The following is a 14,340-nucleotide window of genomic DNA, read 5'->3' as shown; positions in this document are numbered from 1 at the left end:
CGAGGAGTGAGCACATTTCCAGGAGAGATCTACCGAACGTATTGACCTTCTGGTCGCTAGATGTTCGTGGCATATCGAACTATGTCTGAAGCATTCGATTGTCCTTTAAGTGTCAAGCAAGGCTGTGTACTTAGCCCGTTCTTGTTCCAGTTCTTTATAAACGGAATAGTTCTTGAGATGGAAGAGGAATGTCCGTTTGGCGTACAGCTCCATCCAGACATTATCCACATCCTTTTACTTCTATTTGCAGATGATATGACAGTCGTTGGTGATGGTGTGTCTAGCCTCCGGAAGAAATTAAGTATGAGAATTTTAGTAACACTCGGAAAATTTCAGTTAATATGTCCAAGACCAAAGTTGTTGTATTAAAAAATGGCGGTTGTTTGTCACATTTCGAAAAGTGGTTTTACAAAGGGGAAAGGGCTGGAATTATTTGCAGCTATACACGCTTGGGTTTGTATTTTAATAATAGGCTTAACTGGTCTAAAACTCTTGATAAGATTGCCCTGCAGGCGAACAGGGTATGGATAACTATCCTGAGAGGTATACATTCGCTACAACCTTTTTCACCAGATTTCTACTTCCAAATGTTCGATGCGAAGATCATGCCAGTGCTACTGTATGGTGCCGAGGTCTGGGGGTTTGAAAATGTTGAAAAAATGGAAACTGTACAGTTATAGGCTTGTAAACGGTTTTTGGGTTCAAAATTATCCGCATAAAACAATGCTTATTGGGCGAGTGTGGCAGATATACCCTATTCGTGTATATGCTTTGACCAGATGTGTGAAATATTGGCTGAACATTCTAAAGATGCTAGTCTTCCGTAGGGTCAGTTGGGTAACTAAATTAAGGAATTGTCTTTGTAAACTTGGGGGCGGAGATGTATGGAGGTTCCAAATGTATAACCGAAAGGTTTTTTTTAATATGTTTCAACAACGTTTGAAAGACAATTTTCAGCAGATCTGGCATAGCGAACTTCAAAGTTAAAAAAATGTCGTATTATACTTGTTTTAAAACTTGTGTCAAATGTGAACCTTATTTGTCATTCTTAAATTCGCAAAATAAGAAAACAACCCTTACGAGATTCAGACTGAGTTGTCATACATTGGAAGAGTGGCCTGTAAATACTCGAGTCGGGGCTGGACATTCCAGTAGCACCATCCCATCCCCCTGATCCATGTCGTTTCCTCGCCCGGCCACGTCATACCAATAGAGTGAGTGAGTGAGTGATTTGGGTTTAACGCCGCGTTTAACATTCTTCCAGTTATATCACGGTGTGTCAGCTTAATGTGGGAGGAAAGCCCGATGTGGTGCAGGTCTCAGACGTTTACCACTTCGGTGAAACCCACGAGCACGGGTATGGTGCTGACAAACCTAGAAACATAATCGGGGCGAACCGGACTCGAATCCACAATCATAGGTTTCTGGCATGCCCAAGGGACGCAACTCTGCACAGCGAATCGAGGCGCCTTGGACGACTGGACCGCCGGAGCCCCCTCATAACAAAAGACGTTAAAAGATGGTACTTATTGTTACCCTGTCTGGCGCTCGGCATTAAGGGGCTAAAACTTGGACTGGTCGTCTCGGAGTCAGTATACTGTGTCTGAGTGGGGTATTCATTTTAAACTGCGGCATGGTATCTCAGTGGGCTAGATATGTGATATGTCTTGGATGTAAACAATTATTGTGTACATTGTGCTTGTCACTCTCTCTGTATCGAATGTCTGGCAGTTTCTGTCTGATCCCTTATACTTCAAGAGGGGCGGTCGGGTAACCCAGTGGTTAAAGCGTTCGCTCGTCACGCCGAAGAACCGGGTTCGATTCCCGACATGCGTACAATGTGTGAAGCCCATTTCTGGTATCCCCCGCCGTGATATTGCTGCAATATTGCTAAAAGCGGCATAAAACCATACTCACTCACTATACTTCAAGACATAGAGTTCCTTGTAGTAAACAACAAACACTTTGGTTTGGGTTTTGTAAAATGGTTTTAATGGACACATTGCTAAATTTCAAAGAAGATGTACAGTGGTATTTGATTGTGGTATTTATGGCTGTTTTATGGAAATAATGTTTAAACCAGCTGTCTATATACCAGAACCACAAGTAGAAAAGTCATGTCTAAATTAAAGCAAAAATATTTATGTTATTGCTTATTTGAATATTTGGTGCAGACATTTTGGATTATTTGTATAATTTGTGCGGATGATATGCATTATTTGAGCAATTGGTGCGGACATGGTGCATTATTTGAAGGAGGGGTGCGGAGGAGCAGCTTGTTTTGACCAATCAGTGCCGCGTGCTGTATTATTTGAAGAATTGGTGCAAACGTGCAACATTATTTGACTCTGCATTTTCCTATAATACTGCCGGATCAAGACGCTGACTGAAGTTCCTGACATAGATGTGAGCAAGTTGAGAGTTCCCCATACTGCGCTGGTGGGTCCACCCGCGTTGAGATGTGAAGAGATGTCAGCTGAAACATATAACAGAGTGAGTGAGTGAGTGAGTGAGTTTGTTGAGTGAGTGAGTGAGTGGGTTGGTGGGTGGGTTGAGTGAGTGAGTGAGTGAGCAGCATTTCAGTAACTTACGGCATGTTTGCATATTGATGGAAGAAAACGCTGGGATTCGAACCTACGATCAGAGGATCAGACGTATTATGGAACCTAACTCACAATAAATAACATTTCAACAACAGGAGCTTGGCAAATTGTATTGGTTCTTATTCACTTTAACATACATGTTACGTTAGGAGCTACAGTGATGAATAGTTTACCAAACAATAGACTGAGTAGGCAATGGCCATGTTAAATCTGAAGTCATTTTGAGTGAAACACTCGCCGACGGTATAGTTGTGCCTGAGATCTGCCACATCACATGCAATCATGCAACATATCAAATCATTTCGTAATGTTTAAATACATATATTTCAAACTAGTGTTTGAGTGAGTGAGTGAGTGAGTTGGGTTTATCGCCGCTTTTAACAGTATTCCAGTTATGTCACGGTGTGTCAGCTTAATGTGGGAGGAAAGTCCGAAGTGATGCAGGTCTCCGACGTGTACAAGTTCGGTGAAACCCACGGGTATGGTGCTGACAAACCTAGAAACATAATCGGGGTTGAACCGGGATTCGAACCCACAATCATAGGTTTCTGGCGTGCCCAAGGGACGCAACTCTGCACAGCGAATCCCGGCGCCTTAGACGACTGGGCCAACCATGAAAGGGTCACAGTTTGACCTGCCCATAATTGTAAATAGGGACAGCTGATGACGCCCCAAGCGACATGTCGCCTGTCATGCATGTTAAGTTTCAGCTTCATTACAGATAGATAAGCATAAATGTAAATGAGGTAGTCAATGTATTCATGTCCATTCAAACAAAAATTGCATAATATTGAGTACAAAAAATGTCCAATCAGAACGAAGCATTTCACATTCTAACGATAACCAATGGTGTCGTACTTCTATTGATGTAAATTATTATCATGTATATGAACATGAACATGAACGTGTTGACCTGATTTTCTTGTCACACTCTTGGTCGACGCCTAGAAGTTTCCGTTGAGTGAGTGATATAGCTGGAATACTGCCGAGTGCGGCGTTAAACAACAAACAAACAAACCATTCCGCAACTACAGGACACAATGTTCTCCATGGGATGGGATAGGGCTCTGTTTCTAGGCCGAAAGTGGGGACGTAACTGTGATCTTCCGCTTGGTCATGTGCACAGCGTACAGGTCACAGGTGTTAAGCAAAGCCGGCGGAGGAGAGTAGATGGATGGGTTACCGCTCAGGGAAGGTTTGACTCTTGAGTTAACAGACTTCGGTCCTGTCCTACACTGAATCACTGGTTATGTGGTGTAACCTAATACAAGTGAAATAAGCCTCTGTTCACCCAATGCATGGATGCCCAGTTAAGAGGGATGGTTTTATAATGAAAAATCGTCCATCACCTAAAGGTACCGTCGGTTGAATGTTTCCGTGAGAATGCTATTTGGAAAGAATGTAAATATGTAGTTATTATAGTATTATACAGGGTAAAAGACAAGTGTCTGCTACGGAATTCCAACACCCTGAAAGGGATAAAAAGGGTTACTTCACACTTACCAAGATAAATCAATTCTCCTTATGAAGTCTAATTATTTTTATTCCAGCCTTAGGTCTTCGTCTGCGTGAATATAAAAAACTAGGTTAATATCTGAGTCAGATTCAGATAACATGAGGTCGACCTAAGTGTTAGAAAAGAAGCTGTCTTGATATGGCAGTCAAAGAGTAAATGTGTGTTCTGGCAGGACGGCAAGACGTGTATGAAGCAGGGAGAAAATCAGTTTTGACATCATTAGTTTGTTTATTTGTTTGTTTGTTGTTTAATGCCGCACTCAGCAAATTTTCAGCTATATGACGGCAGTCTGTAGATAATCGAGTCTGGACCAAACAATCCAGTGATTGACATCATGAGCATCGATCCACGCAATTGGGACCGATGACATACATCAACCAAGTCAGCGAGCCTGACCACCCGAACTCGTTAGTCGCCTTATACGACAAACATAGTCACCTTTTACAGCACGCATGGGTTGCTGAGGACCTATTCTACCCCGGATCTTCACGGGTGAAACCATTAAAAATTTCTTAGACATGTTTGGTATATTCATATATATTTGATGTTGAACTTTTTATCATTCACTGTGTGTTGTGATTTATCGTATACGTATTTGTGTATCAGATAGGTCTTCACATAGGCACGCCGCGAGAAAAGCAGACACGCCGCTAGATAACTGTAATACTGTTAAAAGCGACGTTAAACCCAACTCGCTCACTCACTACAGGACATGAAGTGAACATATATTTAGAGAAAATCATCGTTTTCAATTATTTTAAAAAATCTAGCCATATTGCGTTTCATCGTAGGTATATGGGTTAGAGAGAGGCCCCGTGTACTGTATTGCTTGTCGCAAGCAGCGATTAGAGCAGCCAGACTTGGTGACTTAGTTGATTACGTGGCATGGTACCCGGCCACACGGGACTACTTACTCTGTATCAAACACGGGTTTATCCGACCCAGACTGACTTTTTAAAGACTACCATGCTGCTATTGCCTTAATGATGCGCGAAAAGAACAAAGCTAGGGTGGCAGGATCCAAGTCTACTTTAACGCAGGTTCTTTATTTTATAGACTGGGAATTTTATTTTTGAAACTAAATGGCAGCGAGGTAAGATCCTCTTGTCAATCATATCGGAATGTTAGAATAAGACGATATTTACTTACTTCAGCAAAGGGTCAATGATCGTTTTCCACTGCTCAAATGATAGGCTTTCTGGATGATTGGTGTTAACAAGAATATCGTTGATCATCACCATAGGGGTGGAGTGTATGGCGCCTGCAAATATAAAATATTTGTCATACAACAGCTTAAAAATGTGAAGGGAACCAAGATCTCTATACCTCATGCAGCAGTGAACCATTTAATCATCGCCTGGTTTAGGAAGCACTGCACAATGGTAAGATCACAAGGGAAGTTTATTTAAACTATAAGGGCAAATTCTGTCTCAGCTAACCAGATGATGAATGTACAACAACCCGGATCTTCACGGATCGTATTTACTGTATGTGAACTACGGTTATCACGAACACGCTTATAACGAAGTGACGGATAAAACGAACATATTTTTTTAGTCCCGGCCATCTGGTAAAAAAGATATATGCTTATAACAAACTACGGTTATTATTACTAAAATTAATGGTACCTTTGAGTTCGTAATAAGTCACAAGTCAAAGTAGGGAATTCTTGTTCCTTGGAAGCTATTTCGTTGAGGACATTGGCGATCATGGCACAAAGTCCTTGCTAAATTATAGGCGTCTAAGAACTAAGATCACTTTGTGCAAACGGATCATGACCATCCTATTACCATGCATACTCATTGCAAATGGCGTTATAACAGTGACGTCATACTCACGTGTGCAGCCATATTTCCAGGCTAGACGTGCATCGAGCTCTAACTCGGTATTCGATGTCATGAGCTCCTTGAAGTCGTTCTTGTTGATCCCGAGTGTTTGGGCCAAGGAGCTCAGGTCACTGCAAGAGAATGTCGTTTTCATAATTAGAATTGCTTTTCGTTTAACGCCACGCCATTGTCCTAATTTGATGTATTTGTTGTTTAACGCCACGTCATTTCCCCAAAAAGATTTGTTTGTTGTCAACAATAGTTCAGTTAGATCCTGGTGGCTGTAAATAATCGAGTCTGGACCAGAGAAACCATTGACTGAAACATGATCAATGACCCAGGACGTCGAGCGAGGCATGAAGACACCCAAACTGTCAAGTCACTGGGTCTGACCATCTGGGCCCACTTGCACAAAGCGATTTTACCGCTAAGATGATCGTAACTCCCATACTTTAGCATAGGCTTACAATAGTCTTAGCGCTAAGATCGCTTTGTGCAAGTGGGCCCAGATCCTCTTTGTCGGCCCTTTGCCAGAAACATGTGGTACTGGGGGTCTGTTCTTCATAGGAAGAGTAGCATGGCTTTATGCTGTATATAGCACTATATAGCAGTATTCCAGTCATGAATGGCTGAAGAAATATTGAACATTGTATCCTTGTGTGAAATCGATCCATGGTTTTCGGCTACCCATTTAGTTGAGGGCAAGGGTGGTAAGGATATAGACAATGCAGTTTGTTCAGGTCCATTGAAGGCTTGACAAAAACTCTCTGGAAGTGGGCATGCATATGATCTATGGTGCATCAATGACAATTCGATTTTTGGTAACCTGAAGTAAATTTATGTCATGGTCTCTATTCCATCGTCCGTCCGTCTGTCGCACATCTTGACATTTTCGACATTGAATCGCAATGCCTTGTTTGCTGAAACGACCAACGGACGATCCCGACAATGACGTTTCTACCGACTGTTCACATAATTCCGATCCGAATTAAAAACTGCCTTCCACGGCAACTATATTGACATTTTATTTGCGTCTATTATTGACCCTTTGTTTTAACATATAAACATTTAATTCTGTATGCAGTGGATGTTTTCAATATTACGAAATGTTCCTCTTAGATATTTATCGTTGACATAATTATTTGTTACAAAATGACACCTGATGTCGCCGCAAACACTTATGTAATCAATAATTAAAAATGGCCTCGTGCAATCAAATATTTTAAAAAAGATCTCATATACTAGTAATCAATTATTAAACCTTGAGGTGATCAATTATTAGAAACAACTCACATAATCAAATATTAGAAAGGCATTAGGAAATCAATTAATAATAAATACCGTATGTAATCAATTATTAACAACTACAGTAAACTACGTTTATAACGAACACGCTTATAACGAACTGGCGGATATAACGAACTTATTTTTAGTCCCGACCATTTATTGTATATATGCTGTATGTATGCTTATAACGAACTACGGTTATTACGAACTAAAATGAGTGGTCACCTCGAGTTCGTTATAACCGAAGTCTACTGTATTACTAAGTGCATCATGATATTCTTAGTGCAACAATCATATCAGAATCCAACCGTGCTGATACAGTTAAACCTAACGACATGATTTGAAGTTGTTTAAAGAAATCAGCAGAACCCGAAGAATATACGGAAGTTATCACACGTTCCTATGAAAGAGAACCAGACTTTGTTCACTTCAACAGTTGAATGTTTTGGACTTATAACAACACTAAGGTAAGCACTTGTTGAAAAGGCTAATTTATATTTGCTTTTCTGTCGCATTGTGTTTTCTTTTCTATAGTTTTTTATGAAGCGTTTTTCGATTACTTGAACATGAGCAAGTCTTTGCACCAAACTGATTTTCTTTGGAGAAGTCGATAAAAACAGTACACATATATACTCTTCCAAAATAGAAACGCTAAACGGATATTTTTGGCCTTAAAAGCAAAATTAGCGGACCAAGAGGTGCAAAATGAAGAGGTTTAATGTGTTTTAGTGTCAGTGACAAATTTCCCGGATCAAAATGATCACAACAAGGACATGCAAACCATTAGTCGGGAAACAAGTACGATTCGGAAAACGCACCCAGTGCATTAACAAAAGGGCCGTGGAGCTGCACGTACTGCACGTGCAGCAGCACTATGAACGGTATTGAAGTGCAGGGTATTTGATTGCCTGGCAGCTGCGTCAATCGTACAGTGACAGTTGAACAACATGCCAATATTAACAGAGGTGCAGGCAGGGAATCCCGATCAGCTGTAGCCATGGTTTTCAACGTAGCGCCCAGCACCATCACAAGGCTATGGGATCGGTTTCAACAGCATTGGTCAACACGTGATCGGCCAAGGTCTGGACGACCAAGAGGAACTATCCCCGCCCAAGATCGCTACATCCATCTTCCCGAGGCAAGAGAGTTAACTGACTTTAAAAGTCCAGTTTCCACCCTTGCCGAACTAGGCTGGAATTCCTGGGCTCGATCGTAGCGCCACCAGTGTCTATTACGAGTTATGTCCTTTCTATGCCTCTCTTACTGACCAATCAGATTTAACCGCTCGTATCACTTGCATTTGCTTCAAACAAAACGGTGGCTCCCAGTCAAGACAACCTGACCGATAATCAAGATCTATATTGTGATAAAACGAGCCTTACATCTTCATTAAAAACATGACGAGCCTTACACCTTGATTAAAAACATGAAAAGGTTTAGAAAATATCTGTTGTCAACGAGTTAGCGGTGCACATGCTTTGCAAATCCTGCAGTCGAACGAAATCTGCATGACACTTTACGAACCGGTTTACGATTTCGGTGCGCGTTTTTGATTGGACTATGCATAGACTCTTTACGCCGACGTCAACCACAACCCAAGACGTTGCAGCAGTTGGCTTTTGGGTTGCAGGCCAAGTGGGCTACCATTCCCCAGGATATGATTCGTATACTCGTCTCTTCCATGGGCAGGACATGTCAAGCAGCCATCGATTTCAACGGGGGACATACGCGTTATTGATGGTAGCTGACCTTCACCTTGGACATTTCCTATGTACCGATAACTGATATGACTACAATCACCAAGTGTTCTCTCCACAACATTTTGGCTCAATACCATGTACGGTTCCTCGTATAAATGTATTTTCCCACCTCACACAAATCAGGCTTTGAGTTTCTCTTTTTGAGTGAGTGAGTGAGTATGGTTTTACGCCGCTTTTAGCAATATTCCAGCAATATCACGGCGGGGGTCACCAGAAATGGTTCTCTTTTTGAAGAGTATATAATATCATCTCGTGACTTGTACTGATATTGTCACTTGCAGTTGGAAAATTAGGCTCTTTTTGACCATTTACCGTATTCGACATAAAAAGCGCCCACGGCGCTCTCAAAATTAGAAATAGGGGGCTCTTATTAGAATATTATTTTGGTGAAAAACAACAGAGATCGTAAATTTCGTGATTTCTGCTGACAGCTTGAAATGTTTATATACGACAGATATATTTTTCCAGAATTTAATTTGAATAAGTCTTGTGTACATTGATCAATCGGAAGGGGTGCTAATTGGGATTGTTCACTAGCCAATGTATTAGCAAATATCCCCCTGGGCGCTTATTAGAGCGGGACGCTTATTACGTCGAATACGGTAGTCATAAATGATCATATCATCCAAAACCTGTCTATGTCATAATGTGCCCAAACCCCAAATTGAAAACAATCTGCCTTTTTATGCCCGGCGTGGGCTGCAGCAGGAGTAATGATAAAAGAATAATGATTATCATATGGATATTATTTTCTCAGAAATGATAAATCCGAATTATATAGTAAACTAGGCACCAACAGAGACTGTACATATGGTGTGATGATAATCACAGTATATATTCAGCCAGCACGTTAAGCCGCCTGACATGGTGCAACAGCAGGGTATCATGCGACACAGGGTGTCTTATCGATTTCCGCCTATCTTTCAAGGTCACATCTGTTGAACGTGATTCAAAACCAGGATATTCCATGAAATCTGAAAATCTCTATTATCATTTGTTTGCATAAAAAACGTTCAGTGCAAAATCAACCAAACGGGATCGCGTTATATATTGAGACCAATCCATAACGGAGTCTTTCAAAGTGTAACTGTTGAATCTGATCCAAAAGCACGATTTAAAATTTCCTAAAATATGGGTCTCTTGTGTTGCTTACAGATTTTATACAACTACAGCCACAAAACCAAATTTGAAATTTGTTTTTATTACAATCTATGAGCATTGATTTTCTAAAAAGATGAAGACTTGGCAACAATGTAATTTTCCTGGCATGCAATTTCTTTATTCTCAAAAAAATTCATGACATTTTACCCTCCCTACCCACCACCACACACACATCCCACCCCACCCCGCCGCCAAACCCACACACGCGCGCACCCAAATCGAATCAGGAACCGAACACCGTGGTAATTGTTATTTGAAACCTCTGACGAATCAGATCGAATAATTTCCACATGAATGGTAGAACATATACTTTTCTTACTTAAATGCCAGAAAACTGCGCCAATAGCAACCGTGTAGCAATAACGAGCACAATAACAATTGTGAGTTTGTTTCTTGTTTAACGCCGCACTCAGCAATATTCCAGCTATAATAATCGAGTCTGGACCAGACAATCCAGTGATTGACATCATGAGCATGGATCCAAGAAATTGGGATACGATGACATGCATCATCAAAGTCAGCGAGCTACCACCATCCGATCCCGTGAGTTGCCTCTTACGACAAGCATAGTCGCCTTTTACAGCAAGCAGCGGTTGCTGAAGACCTATTCTACCCCGGATCGTCACGGGTCCAACACATAACATATAACACTTGATGAACATAACACACCTGAACACCTTCGTCCCTGTCTCCCCGTGGGTGAAGCTGTTAGAGAAACTACCCATGTGGTCAAAGACGTTGTTGAACCACTCGTACGTCTTGTTTCCCTCCGTCAACCTGTCCACGGCGAACGCTCCCTGAAATACATGTTCAAATACATGTTACTGTCATTTACAACCTGTCGCATCATTTGAGACTTATAGGTTGGCTTATGAATCTCAAATTCTTCACAAATTCACTTGTGGGGGCACGGGGTGCCCAGTCGTCTAAGGCGCCGCGATTCGCTGTGGTGTGCGTCCCTTTGGCATGCAAGAAACCTATGATAGTGGGTTCGAATCCCGGTTCGCTCCGATTAGGTTTCTAGGTTTGTCAGCACCATACCCGTGCTCGTGGGTTTCACCGAAGTGGTAAACTTCGGGCTTTCCTCCCACATTAAGCTGACACGCCGCGATATAACTGGAATACTGTTAAAAACGGATTTTGGTCCTATTATAACAGTGTGTGTGTGTGTGTGTGTGTGTGTGTGTGTGTGTGTGTCCTCAGGATTAGCTCACGGGTCATTCATTCAATAGCTATCCACACCCATGCTGCACTGTGGCCACCCAATCCCCAGTTTATAACTTATTACTGTTACTAGGCTGGTTACTGTTCTTCGGGCGGTGGGGCGGTCGGGTAGCCTACTGGTTAAAGCGTTCGCTCGTCACGCCGAAGACCCGGGTTCGATTCCCGACATGGGTACAATGTGAGAAGCCCATTTCTGGTGTCCCCGCCCTGATATTGCTGGAATATTGCTAAAAGCGGCGTAAAACCGTACTCACTCACTCACTCTTCGGGCGGTGGGTTAGAGTAATGTTTAAAGCGTTCGCTCGTCACGCCAAAGATCCTCCACACATAGAAAAGCCCATTTCTGGTGTCCCGCGCCCTGATATTGCTGGAATATTGCTAAAAACGGCGTAAAACCGTACTCACTCACTCACTCTTCGGGCGGTGGGTTAGAGTAGTGGTTAAAGCGTTCGCTCGTCACGCCAAAGATCCTCCACACATAGAAAAGCCCATTTCTGGTGTCCCCAGCCGACATATAGCTGGAATATATTATTGCCAAAAGGCAGCTTAAAACCATACGAGTTCGCTTGACCTAGCCTCTGTCAGTGAGGTGGCGGTCGGGTAGCCTAGTGGTTAAAGCGTTCACTCGTCACGCCGAAGACCCCGGTTCGATTCCCGACATGGGTACAATGTGTGAAGCCCATTTCTGGTGTCCCCCGGCCTGATATTGCTGGAATATTGCTAAAAGCGGCGTAAAACCGTACTCACTCACTCACTCTTCGGGCGGTGGGTTAGAGTAGTGGTTAAAGCGTTCGCTCGTCACGCCAAAGATCCTCCACACATAGAAAAGCCCATTTCTGGTGTCCCCAGCCGACATATAGCTGAAATATATTATTGCCAAAAGGCAGCTTAAAACCATACGAGTTCGCTTGACCTGGCCTCTGTCAGTTAGGTGGCGGTCGGGTAGCCTAGTGGTTAAAGCGTTCGCTCGTCACGCCGAAGACCCCGGTTCGATTCCCGACATGGGTACAATGTGTGAAGCCCATTTCTGGTTTCCCCCGCCGTGATATTGCTGGAATATTGCTAAAAGCGGCGTAAAACCATACTCACTCACTCACTCTGTCCGTGAGTTTCACCCATATGTTGCAGTGTGTAACCCAACTATGTGCCCGATGTTAAACGCACTCATTTCAATTTATTACCAAGTTTTACAAACTCAGTTTGCAAACTTTACAAATTTACACAATTATGTGTTACCGTCAAGTGTACACGACGCAAGACGTTTATACAAACAAACTGTTTAGAAACCTAACAAACAAGAAAAACAAGTTTTGATTTTCTTGACTAAATAACATCGACCGAAATTTCCTGGCTTCATGGGGTTAGTTTGCTGACATTTTCTGAATACCACGTGCAAACACAGGAACATTAATCAAGGGACGACTTTCACCCGAGTCTATGTTAACGTCAAACACACTCGTAGCACATTGAGAATCAGGTAGTGAACAAGAATAGGTGTTGATATACATGTACAAATATATGAGGTTGTGAGCTGGGTTTATAAATTATTTCATTGTTAATAAAAAATTTCCCGTGAAAAATCCCCCCCCCCCCCCTCCCTCCCTCCCTCTCCCCGTTTAAACGCCCGTATTAACTTTGTTCATTCATGACTGGGGCGATCAGGTAGCCTAGTGGTTAAAGCGTTCGCTCGTCACGCCGAAGAACCGGTACTTGGGTACAATGTGTGAAGCCCATTTCTGGTGTCCCCCGCCGTGATATGGCTGGAATATTGCTAAAAGCGGTGTAAAACCATACTCACTCACTCACTTCATCACTTTTGTATTTTGTGATGCTGAGCACTAGTTACACTGCGTTTAAAGTTACAGGGCATCAGCGGTGTTGCAGCCATATGTTGACACACGTGCATAGATCATCCAGAGGTGAATCGCAAACAACATGAAACAACATGGTGAACTGTCATTCACAACAAAATCCAAATATATTGATTGTCTCTAAATATATGTGATGTACAAAGGCGTTCGATTGTTGTTTAACGCCGCACTCGCAATATTCCGGCCCCATGACGACTGTTTATTGAATCCGGACGGCAGTGACAGCAGATTAACACATTTAGGATCAACAAACAATTGGTGCGTAGTCATTCTCTTTGTATGTGTTAAGAAGGTCCAAAGTCATCATCCGTCTGGATTACGGAGCGTCCAAGTTTTCATCGTATACGTTTATTTGACAGCAAACCTTTCTTCAGTAAAAACCATAAACTGTAGCCATACACTTCTTTTCTTGTCAACTTCAACGAAAGGGCAAACAAGTGTCCTTCAAATCAGTTCGTTATATGTAAAATACCATTTTCACTGAACGTAGGTAATTATTTCTTGTAACAACTGCCTCGTTATAACCGATTTTTCTGCCTCTTTATAGCGAAAGACGTTTTATCATACACTTACCTTCCCAGCATCAAATGCGTTCTTGTGATACGGCAAGGGGAATATGTGAACTCGCAACTGGAGCACACTTGGTCCATAGTTTTCAGCCACTTGTCGAATGACTCCGTAGGCTCGCTTACTGTCGGGACAAAGGAGATCCAGGAAGGCGTCGACTCTGACAGGGGCATCTGCCCTTCCTCTGTTGTATACAAACCCTAGTTCACGTTTTGGGATCCAAATTTGACACGATGTTATTCCTAATAAAAGTAGCCCTACGCAATGGCCGATCAACTTCATGGCGACACGATCCACGACTGCGACCAGGTGTTGCGGTGATATTGACAGCTATCGATGTTGCTTGGTAGCTATTTCAGTCTTTGCTGGGGGTCTGGCGTCACGTGGCGGGATGGCATTGATGTTGAGATAGATGGCTTTTAAATACACAGTAGCGTGTTTGGGGTGCGGTTTATCTTTTGCTGTAGGATGCCGTCTTCTTGCATGTCTTTCTTCGTTTTAGTCATCGACAGTATCTTTACTTCT

At 42.4% G+C, this 14,340-nt stretch overlaps 1 protein-coding gene across 3 annotated transcripts; it reads right to left on the bottom strand.

Moving 5' to 3' along the window:
• Positions 1–1,978: 1,978 nt before the first annotated feature.
• On the bottom strand, positions 1,979–14,134 carry LOC139455525 (uncharacterized). Of its 3 annotated transcripts, none has more exons than XM_071237074.1 (6): positions 13,822–14,134; positions 10,823–10,950; positions 5,958–6,076; positions 5,269–5,380; positions 4,107–4,167; positions 1,979–2,476 (listed from the first exon to the last, which is right to left on the bottom strand). In XM_071237074.1, the coding sequence occupies exons 1-5, from the start codon at positions 14,095–14,097 to the stop codon at positions 4,116–4,118; spliced, it is 687 nt and encodes a 228-aa protein (XP_071093175.1). In that variant the 5' UTR covers positions 14,098–14,134; the 3' UTR covers positions 1,979–2,476; positions 4,107–4,115. The 3 variants fall into 3 exon arrangements, with proteins under 3 accessions (XP_071093175.1, XP_071093176.1, XP_071093177.1); XM_071237075.1 differs by lacking the exon at positions 4,107–4,167 and adding an exon at positions 3,953–3,989; XM_071237076.1 differs by lacking the exon at positions 4,107–4,167.
• Positions 14,135–14,340: the final 206 nt, after the last annotated feature.

Source organism: Haliotis cracherodii, unplaced genomic scaffold, assembly GCF_022045235.1.
Source record: "Haliotis cracherodii isolate W230 unplaced genomic scaffold, xgHalCrac1.p SCAF_11, whole genome shotgun sequence".
Classification (NCBI taxonomy): domain Eukaryota; kingdom Metazoa; phylum Mollusca; class Gastropoda; order Lepetellida; family Haliotidae; genus Haliotis; species Haliotis cracherodii.
Note: the sequence above shows the minus strand (reverse complement) of the source record. Positions and strands in the feature narration are given on the sequence as shown.

What these genes read in the sequence shown, in the direction of transcription:
- LOC139455525 (XM_071237074.1), bottom strand. Translation starts at nt 14,097, where the DNA reads ATGAAGTTGATCGGCCATTGCGTAGGGCTACTTTTATTAGGAATAACA. An exon ending in ACGCATTTGATGCTGGGAAG is followed by an intron (nt 10,951 to 13,821) that starts GTAAGTGTATGA and finishes CATGTATTTCAG; the next exon opens with GGAGCGTTCGCCGTGGACAG. An exon ending in ATCATTGACCCTTTGCTGAA is followed by an intron (nt 4,168 to 5,268) that starts GTAAGTAAATAT and finishes ATATTCACGCAG; the next exon opens with ACGAAGACCTAAGGCTGGAA.